The sequence below is a fragment of the Hyaena hyaena genome, unplaced genomic scaffold (assembly GCF_003009895.1).
Source record: "Hyaena hyaena isolate Hyena2069 unplaced genomic scaffold, ASM300989v1 scaffold_906, whole genome shotgun sequence".
NCBI classification, from domain to species: Eukaryota; Metazoa; Chordata; class Mammalia; order Carnivora; family Hyaenidae; genus Hyaena; species Hyaena hyaena.
Window position 1 is genome coordinate 190,200 of NW_024081532.1, and position 20,288 is coordinate 210,487.

At 48.0% G+C, this 20,288-nt stretch overlaps 2 protein-coding genes across 4 annotated transcripts; one reads left to right on the forward strand and one right to left on the reverse strand.

Moving 5' to 3' along the window:
* Window positions 1–170: 170 nt before the first annotated feature.
* On the forward strand, window positions 171–3,962 carry CUNH6orf136 (chromosome unknown C6orf136 homolog). Of its 2 annotated transcripts, none has more exons than XM_039220554.1 (6): window positions 171–404; window positions 1,738–2,136; window positions 2,455–2,543; window positions 2,729–2,929; window positions 3,508–3,577; window positions 3,655–3,962. In XM_039220554.1, the coding sequence occupies exons 1-6, from the start codon at window positions 333–335 to the stop codon at window positions 3,766–3,768; spliced, it is 945 nt and encodes a 314-aa protein (XP_039076485.1). In that variant the 5' UTR covers window positions 171–332; the 3' UTR covers window positions 3,769–3,962. The 2 variants fall into 2 exon arrangements, with proteins under 2 accessions (XP_039076485.1, XP_039076484.1); XM_039220553.1 differs by lacking the exon at window positions 171–404 and adding an exon at window positions 531–839.
* Window positions 3,963–4,004: 42 nt separating this feature from the next.
* Window positions 4,005–20,273, reverse strand: DHX16 (DEAH-box helicase 16). Of its 2 annotated transcripts, XM_039220541.1 has the most exons (20): window positions 19,930–20,273; window positions 17,705–17,952; window positions 17,448–17,610; window positions 17,083–17,139; window positions 12,983–13,237; window positions 12,590–12,793; window positions 12,318–12,509; window positions 11,566–11,676; window positions 11,279–11,394; window positions 9,243–9,453; window positions 8,934–9,032; window positions 8,668–8,820; window positions 7,163–7,303; window positions 6,591–6,753; window positions 6,372–6,490; window positions 6,192–6,259; window positions 5,459–5,621; window positions 5,189–5,350; window positions 4,726–4,899; window positions 4,005–4,220 (listed from the first exon to the last, which is right to left on the reverse strand). In XM_039220541.1, the coding sequence occupies exons 1-20, from the start codon at window positions 20,134–20,136 to the stop codon at window positions 4,092–4,094; spliced, it is 3,135 nt and encodes a 1,044-aa protein (XP_039076472.1). In that variant the 5' UTR covers window positions 20,137–20,273; the 3' UTR covers window positions 4,005–4,091. The 2 variants fall into 2 exon arrangements, with proteins under 2 accessions (XP_039076472.1, XP_039076473.1); XM_039220542.1 differs by lacking the exons at window positions 12,983–13,237; window positions 17,083–17,139; window positions 17,448–17,610; window positions 17,705–17,952; window positions 19,930–20,273 and having other exon boundaries at window positions 12,371–12,509; window positions 12,590–12,682.
* Between the last annotated feature and the right edge of the window lie 15 nt (window positions 20,274–20,288).

Below are 20,288 nucleotides of genomic sequence, written 5' to 3' on the forward strand. Positions count from 1 at the left end.
CACCTGGTTCAGGCCCAACATCGCCCAGCTTTTTGCGTAAGCGCCGCACGTGAGGCAGCTGTGTTCCCCTGGACGCTAATTTACTGCGCAAGCGCTCTGAGGCAGCTTCAAGAACAGGCGAGCGCAGGCGCACTTAGTGCAAAGTCCCTCACCGCTTCCCTGGAACCCGCTGCAGTGCGCAAGCGTGCAACATCTCCGTTTCCCTCCCTTCAGCCCCTTAAACTCCCACCCCCCCACCACCTCCTTTCCCCTTCAAGAAGCCGGTTCCAGGGCGCGTTCAACCCTGTGAGGAGGCCGGACACGAGAGGCGCTGTCTCCACTCCCGGAAGATCATGTACCAGCCCAGCCGGGGGGCGGCCCGGCGTCTCGGCCCCTGCCTCCGTACCTACCAGGCTCGCTCCCAAGTGAGAAACCAGAGGGGAAACCGGGAGGGGAGGGGGCGGGGTGAGACCCTCCTCACAGCCGGCGCAAGGGGCGGAGCGCGCGCCCTGTCCGCGCAGGCGCGGTGACGTTCTACCGCCCCTTTTCACCAGGGCTGGGCGGTGCGTGGAGGGGAGAGGGGTAGCTAAGACCCAAGGGCTTCCCCACCAGCGGTGGAGTGCACGGGGTGGTGGTTCTCCAGGGTGTGGGTTGTGCAGGCGGGGTTGAAGCAGGGACGGCGGGACGAGGCCGCATTTTGCCCCCGCTTCCGCGGTTACCTGTGCCTGGAGGTGATTTGAAGGGCAATGGGTGGAGAGGTTCTCAGCCCGCCAGCGGAGCCGCCCGGGAGTTCCCAGATCCCGACCGGACAAACCTACGGGCCGCGCTTTGCAGCTCGCTCATCTTTCACTTGGATAGCGGTGCGGGCAGAAAGGCCGGCCCGGGTGGACTGGGTTCGGGCCCCTGAGCTTGGGTGGGCAAGATGGCCACGCCCCCGGCGGAGACGTTGCCTCAGGGACACCTTCGGGGACAGAGGTACCTGCACGGCCCGCCAGCCTTCCGGGTAGTGAGATCCCCGGGGGTTTCCTTGAGAGCGGAGAGACTTGGGCTAGGCCTCACTTTGAGTGACCTCCCCCTCATTGCATTTTAAGCGTCGGTAAACCAGAAGAATGAAGCCCACTCTTTAACGGTTTTCTGGGCTTGTGTCATTAGGGGAGCCCGAAATGATAATAGCTTACATTTACATGCTACTTTATGGGTGGCGAAGTTTTATTTAGATTTATTATATCATATAGGCCTAATAACTCAGTGTGGCTTCATCGTCCTCGTTTATAAGAGGACATTTATAAGACATAGGTATAGGGAATGAGAGTGCCTAAGGTGTCACAATATAATCAGAGCTCAGAGAAGTGTCTCCTACTTCCAGCCGGTTTTCTTCTCTATTACATACTTCTTGGAGTTGTGTTACAGGCTACGTCGTTTCATACACAGTACGAGAAAATCTGTTACTCATTCTTTTTTCAAAACATATATTACAATTCTTTCTGTAAGAGAGGTGGAATTGCCCCTAAACAGTGTTAGGATCTTAAATAAATGTGCTAATGTTTTGGGGAAGTACTGGTACCTGTGTCACAGGAAACTCTTTCCCCCTGTTTTCAGTAGAGATGGAGATAAATTCATCTCATATTCCTCTAATAATTTCATCTCTCCTGCCAGGAGGAGCAGGTGGGATTGGAAGCATATTAATGAACAGAGTTTAGACGAGGGGGGCTTCAGGCAGCTAGATTCTTACTTTTCCCTTTTATTCTTCCTCCTTAGGACCAGCTTTCTTCACGGGCTCTACCATTCCCCCCCCTTTGGCCCAACTCCACAACAACCACTTCTCCATCTTCTGTTCTCTGGTCTCCCCCACTCCCACCCCCTCCTATCTGGCTGCTTCCCCGAGCTCCCCCACTCCATCTTCCTCAGATCCAGGCCCTCAGCTCACCATGGATGGTTCTCCCTCCAGGAAAGGGGGAGGAGGGACCAGGACCTGAGATGCATAGCGGCTGCCTGGATGGGCTTAGGAGCCTATTTGAGGGACCTCCCTGCCCCTGTCCTGGGGCTTTGATACCTTTCCAAGCCCCTGGGACTTCTTGCCCTTCCCCTACCACTCCATCAGGAGATCCAAGTATGGAGGAGCACCTGGCTATCATGTATGAGAGACTGAGACAAGAGGTAAGTCAGCTTGAAAGTGGCCTTCATCCACAGTGATAACGGATGTAGGTAATATTTGGATATAGAGGATTTTCTTGAAATCACAAGGCAGGCACATATATATATATATATATGTGTGTGTGTGTGTGTATGTGTGTGTGTGTGTGTGTATATAAAATATCATTTCCCAAGGAAAAGATGTTCTTCAGTTTTGAATTAAGGGAACTTAGACATGGGATGAGATTTCCTTTCAGAGGGGAATAAAGAGGCACCAAAAAGAGAAAACAGAAATAGGATCATTTCTTTCCTACTGGGCTGATGCCTTCTTCTTCCACCTAGCTTCCCAATCTCTTCCTTCACTCCCACGACTATACTCTCTACTCATCGGATGTGGAATTCATCAATGAGATCCTGAACATACGTACCAAGTGAGAATCCAGGCACGGGTAGGGCCTTGGGGAGGAAAAGCAGCCAATGCTTTATACTTGACATTTTTTACTTACCAGAGAAAGTCCTGCTACTTCTCACAACTGTTTCCCATTCCCTAGTCAGAGGCCAATGAGGTTTTCTGATTATGCCATCATAAGATAGCTTTCCCATCCTTTCTTCACAGGGGCCTAACATGGTACATTCTGTCACTGACCCTCTGCCGCTTCCTGGCCTGGAACTATTTTGCTCAGCTTCGGTTGGAGGTTCTACAGCTGACCCGCCACCCAGAGAATTGGACCCTGCAAGCCCGCTGGCGGCTTGTGGGGCTGCCCATCCACATGCTCTTCCTGCGTTTCTACAAGCGTGACAAGGAAGAGCTTTACCGGTAAGAGAAAAGATCCATTCAGTTTCCTAATCCTACTTTTAGGAGCCTGAAGGTCTAGTATTCCAGACAATCCTTGATCTACTGTGACTTGACTGCAGGCTTCTTGAGGGCAGGGATTTTTTTAGTTTAATACAACAGAAATGGGGACTTCTGAGTATGTGAGGAACCTCTAAACTCAGGTTTCTTTATGTACATTATGTGATACATAGCAGGCATTCAAGTATTTATGGAACAAATGAAAATTCTTGTCTAATAAGTTGAGCTTCACAACACTAGGTAGAGTATTTGGTGGATTTCTGGCAGAGAGTAGAATTTAAAGAAATTCTTAGGCTCAGCCCAAACCAGTGGTTCTCAAAAGTTTGCTGCATGGTGGAATCATCTAATGATCTTTAAAAAATATTGTTGTCAGACATTCTGATTTAAGTGGGACAGGGTGCAGCCTTGGCATTCAGGACTAGAGTTCTCCAGGTGATCTAATATGTAGCAAAATTTAGCAACTACTGATTTAAACAAATGCTTGAACTAAACTTTAGGATCAGTCACCTCACTCAGTAAGGCTTTCTTTCTCCCTTCACCAGGACCTATGATGCCTATTCCACCTTCTACCTGAATTCCAATGGCCTCATTTGTCGCCATCGCCTAGATAAAGTGAGTCCTTAGGCTGGATGGGGATGGGGTGAAGGGATAGAACATCTCACCAGTGGCATTAACCTTTGTTCCTGCAGCTGATGCCTTCACACTCACCCCCAACGCCTGTGAAGAAGCTGCTAGTGGGAGCTCTGGTAGCTTTAGGACTGTCAGAGCCAGAACCCAACTTACACCTGTGTTCTAAGACCTGATCCAGGAACAGGGTGGAGGCAGCACTGAAGAATTTGCTATATACACACAAGTGGTGGAGGTAGCCTAGAATCTTGGGAGCTAGCTTCCTCCTCTCTTTTCTCTTTTCTCTTTTCTCTTTTGGCCATCTCATGCCATGTAAAGCTGCTGTGTAATTTAACTTGTAAATAATAAAGTCTAAGTGAATATATGAGAATTTCCACATCACTTTCTCTGCATCTCAAAAGTTCCTACAAGCTTTACTCCAAAAATACTTTAATAGATATTAAGTAATGTACAGAAGGAAAAGGAGCTGGTATTGCATTCTGTTTGTGTCCCCTTCTCTTTACCCTAGCTCTTCTCGTGTCTTGCCTATTTTTTTTGGCATTTTCTTAGAATGGGGATCTTCTAGCTCCTTGGCCTTATAATAGTGGGGAGCCACCTCCAGAAGCCAACTGCTTTCAATCTCCAATACCTAGAGGAGAGAAAAAAATTAGCAGGGTCCCCTTTTTTCAACCTAGATTCATAATGTATATTTGATCAAAAAAGTTTCTTTTCTTCCACCTTTGACGACAGTGTTAGGGGAAAGATGCCAGGCTTTAATACTATATACCCCAAGGACAGACACACTGCTACATGTCATTCAGGATGCCAGGTAAACTATCCCTAAAAAATATGATCCTAAAGGCTATAAACTACACTCATGACAGAGACCACATCTGTTCTGTTCACCATTCCCACCCCAGCATCTGAAATACTGAGCCAACAGGCATTCTCATGAATTGATTCATTGAATGAGTATACAGATCTTAGATCTTAGTAGATGCTGACACAATGTCTTTCTATTTTATCCTACCTTAAATCAGTGTGTTTTTCTGTTTCTCTGCTGGTCTTAGCAAGTTGAACCTAGATTTTGAGCCTGCTAGGATCCCACCTCCCCACACATCTCCACCTTTCTGGGCAGGGGAAGGTCCCCTCACCTGTCTCATGAATTCCTTGGTGGTCAAGACAAGTTCATGGTAGAGCAGCCAGCGTGGCTGTTCCTCAAAGAGGGAGGAGTTGGGGTGAATGAACACTGTCTGCTGTTGTTTGACTGTGCGATAGCCACTACGAGTCAGTCGTGCCGTGTGGTAAAAGTAACCAGCTGTGATGGCCTTAGGGGCAGACAGGAAAGAAAGTCAACCAGAAAGCCAGAAATCCAAGCACCCTAAGCATTCACTACGTTTTTAGTTCAGGCTTCTGGAGAACTAGAAAGGTAAGGAATGCATGAAGAACCCACTGAGAAGGAACTTTCAGTGGTATGAGGGAGAAAGCACAGAAAAGCACACCTCCACAGGGGAAGAGGGCATATCCTCAGGCTAGAGGGATGACTGCAAGCCTCTGGAGAAGCTTACTTCATATATTGAGGGGGTGTGGGGAACAGGAGACTAAAGAAATGCTGACCTTGCGTACACGAATATAGTCCCCTTGGCAGGAGCTGAGACCAACTTCCACACGTTCCAAGAGCCCCTCCAGCTGTTCCCGTACATCCCGGGCTCGGCGCATTGATCTGAACTGTACAAAGTTTTCATAGCACCACTGGGAGGAGTAACCACTCTCAGCCCACTGTGAAGAGGGTTAAAAAAAAGTGGGGGAGAAGTTGGGGGATAAGTATATAGCAGAACCAGAGTCCCCCCCATGTCTCCCTCATTCCCATCATCCATGCCTAGTGACCTGTGTATAAACGTTTAGAAGAACCAGGTGGTCCCCACCAGGGAGGAAAAAGTTGATACGGGCATTGTCAGCATGGACAACCTTGTCCTTGGGTCGGTAGAAGATGGAATTGTTGACAGAGAGCATGGCAGCCACTGTCAGGATCTCTTCTGAACAGCTATACCTGGGACAGGAAGGGGAAAACATGAGGATTCAAAGAAGACACACAGTGAGGGGAAAAGTAATTACTATGTGTAGCTATGTCCTCACATGGAAACTGCTGGTTAGGATAATGGGTGCAAATCACAACGAACAGATTTTGGTTGCAGCAATGGCAGTATGGATGTCAAGGACATGAAACAGTAACAAAGGAAGGCTATACTTGGAGGTGGGGGCAGTAAAGCACTTGGGACTTCTGAGGGTTCTATGATAGGAAGGTGTGTATTGTGTGCATCAAGAAAAGACAGCACTTCAAGTTCATGTAATCACCTCTGACCTCAACCATGGCAGGAGAATGGCATTTAAAGGTGCCAAATTTTCTTTTAGTCAATCTTACCCATTTCATATCATGATCAAGGGCAAGAGAGTGTCTTACTGCCCCTTATAAGCCTCAAAAGGGGCAGTAAGAGTTTTCTAGTAACTTACTTGTTAAAGAATAATAGAAAAAGCAAGATAACAAAGATGGCCCCAAGAGATAAAAAGAGGCATAGCCAGTTTGTGTGCTGGGGGCCTGGCTAGGGTGGGGGATGCTTACTTTTCAGAGGCCAAGATCATTTTAGATAGCATGGGATCCACTGGCAGCTCTGCCATCTTTCGACCAGACTAAGGACAGGAAAGAGAGTTGAAGTCACTCCTTACTCAGGTGTCCCTCCACCACGCAAGAGGTTACGCCAATTCCTTCATCCTACCAGCCCATGCTGCCCTCCCACCTCACCGTAGTGAGCTCCCCAAGGTGGTTGAGGGCTCCCAAAGCATACAGCTGCTCCAATGCCAGCAGTAGGGTCTCATATGGTGGAGGATCCAGGAAATCAAAGTGCATTAGGTCATGGATCCCTAAATAAAGATGTGAGGAAACAGAACAGTTTCTCTGCAAGGACCAGTGACTCTAACCCCACCTCCCTCCTCTCTCAGGAGGACTGGGGACCCCAATAACCTAAGCTCTTGAGGAGTAACACAACATTGCCCAAGCTGGTCCTCTGGATCTCTGGCACCGTGGTTTCCTCCAGTTCGTGCTGATAGGCCCAGGCAGTATACAGGCGGAAGCACTTTCCTGCAGCCACCCGACCTGCCCGACCAGCTCGTTGATTGGCTGAGGCCTAGAAAGAAAGGAGAAGCAGGCTGATTGACAATCTGATGAGGGAAAAGACAAAGGGCAATATTTATGCAAGAAATCTGAAAGGATGGGAGCACCTGGGTGACTTGAACAGTTAAGCATCTGACTTCTGATCAGGTCACAATCTCATGGTTAGTGAGTTTGAGCACCATGCTGGGCTCTGTGCTGTTGGCACAGAGCCTGCTTTGGATTCTGTGTCTCCCTCTCTCTGCCCCTCCTTGCCACTTGCACTCAGTCTCTCTCTCAAAAATAAATGTTAAAAAAAAAGAAAAGAAAAGAAAAGAAATCTGAGAGGATGTAGGCTGCTTATTCCTTGTCCTCTAAGAAGCCCTAACAGGCTTCTGAGTTGAACCTTCCCTATGGAGACCCTGCTGGAGCCCAATCAAGCTGACCTTGCTGCAGGGTGTGACAGTGAGGGATTCCATGCCCGTGCGAGGGTTGTAACTCTTCTGCTTACAGAACCCTGGATCCAGCACATAAATGATGCCCTCAATGGTGAGTGATGTCTCAGCGATGTTTGTTGCCACAACCACCTGAGTGAGAGGATCTAGCATTACCCAGGGAAACCATCCACCAGGTTACCTAGAAAAAGTAATCCTGGAAGATTCAAGTAGAGAAGTAGGTGCAGACAAGGGGCAAGAGCTGAGGGGATTAGTGTCCAAAGGCAGGAGAGGGGTCTAAGGCCAGGCAGGGGCAAGGGAGAAGAAGGGATAATGGGTACGTGATGTGGAAAGGGAATGGAGAGAAAATGAGTTAGAACTTTTTTCAGAAATGGGAAAGGGTGGGTCCAGGTTCCTGTCTCCATCTTTTCCACCACCACTTTCACATTCACCCTCACTCACTACTTCCTGCAATAGCCTCCTCATGTGCCTCCCTGCCTCTACTCCAAGCCCTGCTTACCTGGCATCCAAATGCTCCTTAAAATGTTAACATTACTAACCCCAACCTTCAATGGCTTCCCGCCTACTTGAGAATTATACACAAGCCCCTTGAGGCCCTGTGTCCTCTAGCCCTGGTTACCATTCTGACCTTACCTATGAGGACTATGAGCTCCCAGGCTGGTCTGAGCATATTCCTCACTTGGGTCCTTTGCATGAACTCTTCCCTCTGCTGGACACATTCATCTCCCAGTTATGAGCCTGGCTCCCTCCCTCAGTGAGTTCAGGCCTCAACTTCCCTTTCACCTTACTGGAGAGGGAGAGGCCTTCCCAGACCCAAGGAAAATACTTTCCTTTCATTCCTCACTTCCACCCCCTAGAGTCAGTCTCCATCTTCCCAAGCTGCACTATATTTCTCCATAGCATTAGCATTTGTCACAAATCAGCATTGTGTATTTACATGTCCACTGTCTCCTAACCTCTGTTAGACTATAAACTCTGGGAGGCTAGAGACTTAGTTGTGTTCATCACTGTTATCTTCACAGTAACTGGCATGTGGGAGAGCTTGTTAAACATTTGTTGAAAGTTATACCTTTGCTCAAAACCTTTTGAGTGCCACCCAGTCATTTAAAGTCCAAATGTTTCCAACTGCTATGAAAGGCCCTCCCTAATCTCAGTCCAAAATTTTCACCATGTGAACTTTCTGCTCAGCCTTCTAGATTATGCTCTGACCTCAAATTCACCTTATGCCTTGCTCTGATATTCCCCACCATTTTTCTTAAAGGTCTAGATCAAATCTAACCTGTTGGCACACCAAGAACCTCCCTCCTCCTCTGCACCCCTACAGTGCTACTTAACAGATCTTGTATTTGGTTATGTCTCAGTTCATGATGAATTTATCCTTTCTCTCTAGCTCTGGAAGTGAAGGACTATTACTGAACAGTGCCCAGGACATATCTTGTATAGGGCAAGCAGATACTCTTTTTCCATTACTAGTTGTGTGGGTTTCTCCAACTGACCTTTCGTGCCCCAGGAGGTGTAGGCTGAAAGATTCGAGCCTGCATGTCAGAAGGCAGGTTGGCATAAATGGGTAACACCAAGAGCTCCCGGATTTTGGAGCCCAGGCGGCGGCAGCGATCCTGGAGCATTTCACAGGCGGCCTCAATCTCCTCCTGGATTTGGGATGGGGAGAAGAGTCCAGGTCCCAAAGTGACAAACAGCTGACATGTCAGCTATGTCTTCCCCTGGGATACACACATCATTATCCCTCCTCTGCGTCTCACACCTGTCCTGTCAGGAACACCAGGATATCCCCTGGGGGCTGGGTCACATGGATCTGCAGCACAGACACTACACAAGCTTCCAGGTAGTCAGCTTCTGGAGCCTGAGGATGAGGAGGAGAAGGGTCACAGGAAGGCCATATGTTCAGGAAAACTCTTCCTCTTCTCCCAGCTCAGTAACCACTTTATCCCAGTTCCCCTTTGGACTCTCCATTTCCCCTTCCATCCTTGGGACAACCTTTCCCAAAGGCCCACGCTTTGGTGCCCCATACTCTGAGTCACACACTCAGAGCCCATCCTCTCTGAGGGAGCACCTTGGTATAGAAGATGTCAACTGGAAACCTGCGTCCAGGGATTCGGAAGACAGGGGCATCATCAAAGAAGGTGGAAAAACGGGCAGTGTCCAGTGTGGCTGAAGCCACCAAGACCTTCAGCTCAGGCCGGAAGCGAGCAACATCCTTGATCAACCCAAAGAGAATGTCTGTGTGTAGAGTCCGTTCATGAGCCTCATCTACCATCACCACGCTGGGGAAAGAAGAAGGGAGCAGTGAGTGAGGAAAGCTGGGCATTGCAGGAGAGGACAGTAGGGTCCCGTGGACAAGGGTACAAATGGGAAGAGGGGATTCCAAGAACAAGCCAATCACCCCAGTTAAGGAAGACCAACAAAAAGTTAAAGAAGGCCAAGACCCCAGGGTCTGCAGCCTATCCCAGCCTGGCAGACAACAATAGCCAAGATTTGGAGGCTGGAAGCCAAGGCCAGGACAAGTCAATCATCTCTGGATCAGAGGCAAGAGTCTGTCAGAGTCAACAGAAGTAAGAGTATCTGTTTTAAGGGGGAAAAAAGTGAGAGCAGGGTCTCTTCAAATAAGTCTGGGCTCCCCAAGCTGGCTAGGGATGAACAGAGAGATCTGAGGCACCACAACTTGAAAAGCCCAAAAGTTCCCAGGCTCTCAATAGACTGCTGTGGTGTGTCCCCCTGTTGGCCATGCTGCCTCTTTGTGGAGAAAGGGACCAGGTAAGTCTTTCTACCCCAAACTTAGCAGATCTTGCAGGCTTCTTGGTCTTCTTAGTTATATGTGTGCCATGCTTCTTTATCCTTGCTCAGGTCTTTGGATTTCCATGTGACAGCCAAGCCTGCAGGAGCTCACCTCCCAGCTCAACCCTTTGTGCCTAACCCTGACTATGCTGGTGATGTCCCCAGCTGTTTCACAAAGCAGGCTGGCTTGATGGGAAAACCCCACACCCCAAACACTCTTACACTGACTAGCCTTCCATGGGTTCTGAGATTTTTGCAAGGAATGTGAAGACTCAAATTATATTTGTCGAGGGGCGCCTGGGTGGCTCAGTTGGTTAAGCGTCCGACTTCGGCTCAGGTCATGATCTCATGGTTTGTGGGTTCGAGGCCCGCATCAGGCTCTGTGCTGACAGTTAGCTCAGAGCCTGGAGCCTGTTTCAGATTCTGTGTCTCCTTCTCTCTCTGACCCTCCCCTGCTCATGCTGTCTCTCTCTCTCTCTCTCAGAAATAAAAAAACAGTAAAAAAATTTTTTAAAAATTGTATTTGTCCTATTGCTCCATTTATGGTCTTCTAGGACCAGAAATTTATAGTCTCCTGAAAGCTGAAAAGGCACATACTGCTCAGCTGGCTTGACCCCACCAATCTCCTCTCCTCCTAAACACATGTTCATCCAAGCCCTGCTTGGCCAACACTAACACAGAACTCACTATTCACAGACCAAGGTACTCTAAGACTTGGGCCAAAGGCCCAAGAGTGAGAACCCAAGCATGCTGACAGCCCCTCCGATCTCTATTCTGGCTTCTTGGTATTGCGCTGAAATCTATTTCCCTGTAACCTATCCCATGGTTGCTCCATGTACTCTCTGTAGTCATGTGAAACAAGTCTGACCTCTTTTTCCATGTAACACCCCTTCCCAATATTTAGAGGGAATCAGGATGTTTCCCCTGAGTTTCTTCTCTCATTCTAAGTTTCTTCAAAGGGTCTTCACGTGGCTTTTCAAGTCTCTACAGCACTACTTTACCATTCTGGTATTTTCTACACTCTGGAAGCAACAGGGTGAGGAGCAGGGGGTAGAGAAAGGACTTCTCTGTAGTCTCTTCTACCCCATCTCCATGGCACCTGCAGTTCAGTCCTAGTACCATCTACATGATAAAGACCTAAGAATTGGTGGGCTGGTCAGAAGACAAAGGCCAAACTAGCTGGGTAAGAACAAAGGAGAGAAAGGCCAGAGATTAAAGGAGATACAGGAAGTTGCTGAAGGGGGAGGAGGAAGGCAGGAGACGGGGTGGAGAAGGTGGTAGATCTCATGTGGGAGGCAGGGACCCTATGTGTACCTGTAACTTGCAAGGTCAGGTTCAGAGAGGAACTCCCGGAGGAGCATTCCATCTGTCATGTAGCGGAGAACAGTTCGCTCCGATGTGCAGTCCTCAAAGCGGATGCTGTAGCCAACCTGTGAAAGGGGCCATTAGCGATCAAAATTGGGCTGCTGCTCCCTGAAGGGAGTGCAGGGCTAGGGGACAAGGGGCCAGTGCTTGGACCTGTAGTGTGAAGCCCTGCACCATGTGGGCTATGTCCCAGACCCTAGAAGTTCCCTGTGCCTCTCAGTCCCCACAGATCTCACCTCATTCCCAAGCTTCACACCCATCTCCCGAGCCACTCGAGCAGCCACACTCATGGCTGCCACTCTCCGGGGCTGGGTGCAGGCAATCTTCATTCCCTTCTTTGTGTAACCCTGAATGACAATAGAAGAGGTTTTCTCTTTGCTAAATATGGTCCTGGGACCCAGGGCAATTCAGACAAAGAGGTATAAATACATGACAGGGCAGGGGGAAAGGAGAGAACATACAGAAACTGAAAACCATACCACAAGGGCAAATGGATAGGACAGCAGACCTAGGGCCCTTGAGGGGATCCTCACCCAGCCCTGAGAGTCCCAGCCTTTTGGGTAATCATGTTCAGGCTCTGCTAGATTTGAAGTGGAACAGGACAGAAAACTGGGGCAGACCCAGATGCAATGGAAAACAAAAGAAGGTAAAAAAGGAAAAAGAGTCTTTTGACTCCTTGTTCTCTGGCCCGTGCAAAGGAGCCACAGCTGAGATGGTTGGCGTGGGAAGGTCCACGACCCACCATCCATCTGCCTACATGTTCTTCCAACACAAACGTACCAAACTAGACACAGATACTGTGGCAGGAAGTAAGAATAGAAACATGAAAGGTTTGTCCTTAAGAAATTCACAATTTAGAGGAAAAGACTAAGTGACTGAAGATGAAAAGGGAAGCAACTACTCAAAACAACATGTAAAAGGAGGTCTGACAGTACTGTGCTTGTCAAGGGCAGGTGCCCGGCAACCTGGAGGGTGTGGATGACTGTACCTCCTCAAAGAGATACTGTGGGATCTGGGTGGTCTTCCCGGAGCCTGTCTCACCCTCGATGATGAGGACCTGATGATTAGCAATAGCAGCCAAGAGCTCATCACGAAACGGGAACACTGGGAGGCTGCGGCGGACAGCCTGGATGGACTCCTTCTGCTGAGCGTGGGTTGGAGGTGGTGGGCCTGATGGCTCCTGAGAAGGAGAAAGAGGGGTATGAACTTCAGAGCCACCTTCCCAACCTCCTTATGATGTCCCAGAGTTCTCCCACTCACCTCATCACCCTGGAGCTGAGTGGCCCGGACAAACTCAATGGTCTCCTCTTCCTCTAGCACCAGCTGATACTTGGGCTCCTGGGAGGCAGCATCTCGGGCCCCAAATTTCAGGGACGCTGCCCCCAGCCGGGCCTCCTCCCAGCGCCGCTGCTCTTCCCCAGGGGCACCTGATTCCTCCTCCACGAGATCCATAGCTCGTGCTGGCTATAGAGAGAAGGACATGTGAAGACAGATGATGCCTTCTTCCCAGGCTCCTCCTTCCTAGTCACTACACCTGTCCACCAGGAAAGGCAAGATAAAGAAGGGGACAGCCATGGCACTGGTCAATGCCTTCAAGACTTCCCTTCCCTCAGCTCGGGGAGAAGGGCTGAACTGGATACTGCTTAATCTCACCTGTCCTCGAGTCTCCTCAGGCATGTGGTAACGATTGGTGGCCTCCAGCTTCTCCTGCTCCCCAGCTGCCCGATACTCTCGGGCCAAATCACGAACTCGCCGCTTGTATTTGAGCTCCCGCCGTTCATGTCGACTCAGCTCCACATCCCCAAAAAGGAACTCCTCATCAGCCAGCTCAGCCTCCAGGTCCTCAAGCTTCTCTCGCTCCCTCTTAGCCAAGTACTCTCGGCGGGATTTCTTCCGCAGCTCTGGGACCTGGGTCAGGACAGAGCAACCGAATCCTCATCTTGTTGGAACAGCAACCCCTTTTCTTATCTATATGTAAAAGTGACAAATTCCCCAACAGGCTGGCAACGTCCCTCTGCAATGTCCCAACCTAATGGTGTACCCCAAGCTGGGCATCTCTGAAAGCCACACACTGACCCCACACACTATCTTCTAGCAGTGCAATGCAGCTGGAAGGACTTCTAGACTGGGACTGTCTCACCATCTTTGTCAGTACAAACACATCAGGGTAATTATCTGAATATTTCAGATTATATTATTATCTTATTCAATAGTGAAAAGGAGGAAAACAAAAAGGCTAATACCAGCATTTAGAAGCACACGTCTCAAACAAAAACAATGGAGACTATCGAAAACCACTGGGTATGCCAACAACAGTATGTAATCTTCAGCCTGTTAAATGCTCCTTGGTCTTAAATCAAATGACTACAGTTTGGGAAAAGAGGAAAAATACACTATATACAAAAAATTGTAAGTATAACATCAGAGAGTGTTTCTGTAAGCCAAGATGTGATAAAAAATGCTTAGCTTTCTGAGACTAACCTCTCCCCACTTTCTACAATGTGTCATTTGGCTTCTACAGGTTTCCTTTGATACAAGCTTTTCAGGACACATTATGGATACCAATAAAAGACTGGCCACATCCTTAAGACCTCTCTCAGCTCTCAACATGAGTCCTCCTACTGTGGCAACAAAGATTGTCTTCTTTGTGATCACAATAACCTCCTCTACTGTGGTGGCAAAACCTCATGGAACCCTTTGGTTGGGGGCCTCCAATACTATTTAATTGCTTGGCTTTTCTTGTTTGTGCTGTGAAGACTTAAACGTTTACGTTCATGATCTAATCTGAGTACCACAATCAAATACCCTTTCAACCTGAGGGTGAAGCAGAAGATATCCTTTTAAAATATGGACAAAAAACCAGGGCAATTTGAGAGGCACCTGCCTGGCTTAGTCAGAAGAGCATGCAATTCTTGATCTGAGGATCCTGAGTTTGAACCCCACAGTAGAGATTACTAAAAAACAAAAACAAAAACAAAGAAACAAACAAACAAAAACAACCCAGGGCAATTTGAGCATCAAAAAGAATTATGATAGGGCACCTAGGTGGCTCAGTCAGTTAAGCATCTGACTCTTGATTTCAGCTCAGGTCATAATCTCACAGTTAGTGGAATGGAACCCCGCAGCATTGGGCTCTGTACTGACAGAATGAAGCCTGCTTGGGATTCTTGCTCTCCTTCTCTCTCTGCCCTTCCTCCACTCACGCACATATGCACACGTTGTCTCTCAAAATAAATAAACTTAAAAAAGAAAAAGAATAGGGGCACCGGGGTGGCTCAATCAGTTAAGTGTCAGACTTTGGCTCAGGTCATGATCTCACCATTCATGGGTTCAAGCCCCGCATCGGGCTCTGTGCTGATGGCTCAGAGCCTGGAGCTTGCTTTGAATTCTGTGTCTTATTCTCTCTCTGCCCCTCCCCTACTTGTGCTCTGCCTCTCTCTGTTTCTCAAAAATAAATAAATGTAAAAAAAAATTTAAAAATAGAAGAATAATGATATGAAACTGTAAAATACTGCAAAATGAAAATTCATGAGTCCAATATGACACACATACACAAAAGAATGGGAAGAAAAGCTTTTGCCCCCAGTGGGGTGGCTGTTACACCAAACTCCTTACTCTCAAAGTTATTAATTAAACATTTGTCCTGCCTTTTAAGAAGGAACAATAGCTCATTCCTACTTGTTAAGGAAAAGCTCTTTTTTATATAAAAAAGTTAGCCAATAAATGTAGGAGAGATGTCAAACTCCAAAACTCACCTTTCTGCAATTCCTAGTGAAATAGGCAGATTCAGGAAAGGATCTACATCTAATGGTTACTAAAACCATTAGATGAAAGGCTGTTGGCAGAAAGGATATCTGCACCAACAGGTACACATTGAATAGGATGTCTCCCCAGATGTGGTATAATGTGAAGTGCACGTAGCCACCCAAGAGGTGTTCCTGTCACAACTTTTTTTTTTTTTTTAAATATATTTTTATTTATTTCTAGGAGAGAGAGAGAGAAACAGCGTGAGCAGGGGAGGGTCAGAGAGAGAGGGAGTCACAGACTGAAACAGGCTCCAGGCTCTGAGCTGGCAGTCAGCACAGAGCCCGACGCGGGGCTCGAACCCACGAACCGCGAGATCATGACCTAAGCGAAAGTCGGACGCTTAACCGACTAAGCCACCCAGGCGCCCCTCCTGTCACAACTTTTTAATCTGAGTTGAGGCAAGATTTAGATACAATTTCTACTTTAAAGGAAGCACAGGGCATAGAAGGACTCAATACCATGAGATAAGAGTCAGATAAATCCAGAATGTAGGACAGGGTACAAGGTGTGTGTGTGTCAGAGAGAGAGAGAGAGAGAATGAAACAAACAAACAAAAAATATGTAATAGTCTGAACCACCAAATGAAATGCATGAAATTTAACTGGGTTCCTACTTGGAAAAAGCAGTTACTAAAGACAATTTGGGGTAACTGGGGAAGCTTTACTGTAGACAGGTTCCTAGTTGACACATGAGTAGTACTGTTCATCTTCTGGGGTGTGACAATGGCACTGTGGTTTTAGAGGACAATGTCTTTATTTTTAGGAGGTACATGTTAATAGGATAAAAGGCCATGATGTCTAAACTCTTTTAAATAGTTCAAAAAGAAAAAAAGCTCACACTCACACAGACATTACAAATACTACACATACTATTAGCCATTTCTAGGGGCACCTGGGTGGCTTAGTCATTAAGCATCTTACTTTAGCTCAGGTCATGATCTCGTGGTTTGTAAGTTCAAACCCTACGTTGGGTTCTCTGCTCTTATCACAGAGACCACTTCGGACCTCTGTCCTCTCTCTCTCTACCCCTCTCCCACTCATGCATGTGTTCGCTATTTAAAATAGACATTAAAAAAAAAATCTTAAGAAAAAAGTTAACCATTTCTGAATCTGAATTGTCTATTTGAGTGTTCATTATATTAATGCTTTCAACCTTCCTATTTGTTTAGAAGTTTTCATGATTCAAAAAGAGAAGGAAAATTAAATTCTGGCAAATAAAAACATTACACTTGTACTAACAAATGTCTTAGTAGTCTCTGGCCACAGTTGTTTTGTGGGATGGGTCATGAGATGGCTTGGTCAGGAGAGACCGGAGTTCTACTAAGTCATTCTTAGGACATCAAGAATCTCAAAATTCTTTTGAGAAACCAAAGTGTGACCTTACTTGGGAAGACCAAGCCTTTGGAAAACCACCTACCCTACCTAAACTCATACCATAACAAGTTCAGTTCATGAATTACAAGGGTTGTGTCCCCATTCAGTGAGAAGGCCAACTCAGGAAACTAGAGGAAGATCACAAGGCCATGTTCGGGATGGAAAGATTAGAGGGTAGGAACTGGGTGTGCCCAAGCTGAATGGTCAGCACATCCCTGGGCAGATCCCTGGGCAGTGGGACAGCTGCCCTGCCCCTGCCTTCCGGCCACCCCCCTTGATGTTCCAGCTGCCTTTTGATTACATCTCATTAAGTCTCAGGAACAGGGAAAGCTCACACTTCCTTTATGAACACAGCATGATTTGATCTTAAGGAGTCAGGAGGGTTTGTGTGTAGCTTCCTTCTCTCTACAACTTAAGTTTGTCTTTGGTAGGCTTCTGTCAACAGAGACCTGACAAGCCATCAGCATCCCTGCTGTACTTCCTTTGTGTCCTTCTTTCCCTACCCCAAACCACTTCACTGGAAAGTCTTTCCTTTTGCCTTCTGAAGTTGGCTTCCTTGGCACTGGGACTCACCATGGCTTTCCGGTCTTCCTCAGCCATCTTGAGGCGCTTCTGAGCCTCTTCATAAGCCTAGGAGAAGAAACCAAGAGTGAAGCGCTGTGAGGCCAAAATCTCCCAAAGCCACAGCCACTCCCCCTCTAGAATCACAAGGTTCTGATATACCATAGCATAAAGAAATGTCCCGTCTCACTGGGAATCTCTAGGGTTACAGGTTCAGCAGAGGGTCGCCTTAGCCAAAGCACCCAGAGGGGTCCTCTTACAATACAGATGAATACCACCAGAGGCCATTGCTGGTCTTCCCAAAGATTACTATCTCTGCAGTCACACCTGACCAGGAATATTCCTGAGGATTTACAAAACATGCTGTTCCTATGTACCTTCTTGTCTGACCGCTCCAGGACATTGCGAGTCCGGTCCTTGTCCCGCTGCCGAACCCTCTCAGCGAAGGCATCACGTTCTTCAAGGTCCTGAAGGCGTTCTCGCTCAGTCCGCTCCCACTCATCCTCCGACTCTGGCTTCTCAGTCAGCTGTTTACTCCCCCTGCAGCTCAGCCCAAAGGATCACATAAGGCCCTAGAAGGTTTATCACCCCATCATCTCCTGCCCCATCCTTTCTCACCTTGCTTCTGACTTACCCTGTCTTTCTCTTCCCCTTCTCAGAAACCTCTTCCTCTTCTTCTTCCTCCTCATCCTGATGTTTCTTCCGGAGGTGTTTCCGTTTTTTACGCTTCTTCTGGAGACTGCTCCCAGCTCTACCTACAGTCTCCTCACTGCTCTCCTCACTGTCTTCCAGCAACTTATAGGATCGATTCTTCTCTAGCAGGGCTCGAGCCTCTCTCTCTGCCACTCGAGCTGGCTTTTCTACCACTGCCTTCCGTGGTACCTATCAGTAGGAGGGAAGATAATGGGATGTGAGCAACTCCTGATCTCTGCCCGTCAACTTTACCCCAAATTTAAGGAATGACCTAAACTTAAACCAGCCTTCATTGTCTCTCTTCCCAATGGCTTTACACCACGTTTATCAGCCTGAGTGAAGTATCTCAGTTTCTGAACTTCCTTGTAGTAATTCACTTAACATTTATTGAAACCTGTTCAATACATCAGGTACTTGCTAAGTACCAATACAGGAATAAACAAAAGACAAAAATCCCTGCCTTTATGGAGTTTATTTTGCATTCTCACAACCAATTCTCAATTGCTCAGCCTGTTCTTCCTCATGATTCAGTCATTCCAATGCAAGGACTGACATGCTACAAGCATTGATTTGCAGAGGCCTGTCATCTGTCTGGCACTGTACCAAATTCTAGAGATGCTAAACGGATTAACATAAATCACTTACCCTCATATCACTTACATTGGGTAAACTCGTCTCTCACCAGGCACCATATGTGACAACTAAAGCAGACTATTTGCCATTCTAGGAACATGCCAAATACCTTCACTCTTCCATATACCTGTTCTGAAAAGTGCTGTCAGGTGGGAGAAGTAAAGACAAGAAATACACAGTCCTGGGGCACCTGGGTGGCTTGGTTGGTTAAGCCTCCAACTTTGGCTCAAGTCATGATCTCACGGTTAGTGGGTTCGAGCCCCCCGTCCGGCTCTGTGCTGACAGCTAGTTCAGAGCCTGGAGCCTGTTTCAGATTCTGTGTCTCCCTCTCTCTCTGACCCTCCCCTGCTCATGCTGTCTGTCTGTCTCTCTCTCTCTGAGAAATAAATAAAACATTAAAAAATTAAAAAAGAATAAATTTAAAAAAAAAAAAAGAAAGAAATACACAGTCCTGTCCTCCATAAGCTCATCTTTACTCCTTTCCCCTTGTGTGACAAATTTTAATGAATCTTTGGGCCTGCATTCCCTGATCATTTTTTTTTTAATAGCTTTATTTATTTCTAGGGGGGGGAGAGAGAGAGAGAGAGAGAGAGAGAGAGACAGCATGAGCAGGGGAGGGTCAGAGAGAGAGGGAGTCACAGACTGAAACAGGCTCCAGGCTCTGAGCTGGCAGTCAGCACAGAGCCCGACGCGGGGCTCGAACCCACGAACCGCGAGATCATGACCTGACCTGAGCGAAAGTCGGACGCGTAACCGACTAAGCCACCCAGGCGCCCTGCATTCCCTGATCATTACCCCTACCTTTCTCTGCTCTTCCACAGCACTTCCATCTTAAAAAAAATTTTTTTAATGTTTATTTATTTTTGAGAGCCAGAAAGAGAGACAGAGCCGGTGGCGGGGGGGGGGGAGGATGGGCAGAGAGGGAAGAAGGAGACAGAATCCGAAGCAGGTTCCAGGCTCTGAGTTGTCAGCACAGAACCGGTGGCTGGGTTCCAACACATGAGCAGGGATATCATGACCCGAGCTGAAGTCAGGGGCTTAACCAACAGCCATCCAGGTGCCCCAGCACTTCTCTTCTATAGCCTCGCTATTCAAAGTGTAGTATTTGGACCATCGGATTCACCCGGAAACTAGTTAAAAATGCAAAAATTAAGATCCCACCCCATAACTAACAAATTGGAATCTGTTTAACAAGAGTCCTGGATGAATCTCTGCATATTAAAGTTCGAGAAACACTGTTTTTTGTTTTTTTTTTTTTTAAATTTCTGAGAGAACTGAGCCACCCAGACGTCCCGAAACACTGCTCTATAGCACTTAACCCTCCTTGAACTTCTCACCAGAGCTGGACGTTCAGCACTTAGCACAGTATCCTGGGGACAACGGACAAAGCAAGGTGCTCCTCACTGAGCTTACTTAATTCCCGTAGGGACAGTTAGCCCAGCCTCACCTGAACAAATAACCTGGGGCCCCTCCCCTGCTCCACCTCCTCTCCCGCCGCTCCCACGCTGGGCCCCGCCCCACCCCTTCCGACACCTTGTTCCAGAGTCTCAGGGCGAAGTCCCGGGCCGGCCCGCTGAGGTCCAGGGTATCGGTGTCTCGGAGGCGCTGCACGAACTCCTCAGCCGAGGCGCAGCGCCGAGCGGTACCGATTAGAAACTGGGCTACGTGCCGCTCGCTCAACCCCAACACCGAGTGCAGCTCGTCCTGCACCCAGCGCTCCAGCCCAGCCGGCGTCGCCATGGTGACCCACGCTGCCCCGTTCCTGGCCCTGAATTTTCTCGAACAGCCACGCTGGCGGCCGTCCCGTCGGAGGCCTGGAGGCCTAGGCTGAAGTCTCGGCTTCGCAAAAGACCTGCCTTAGGACTGTGAGGTTTGGTTTCCGACAGGCCCAA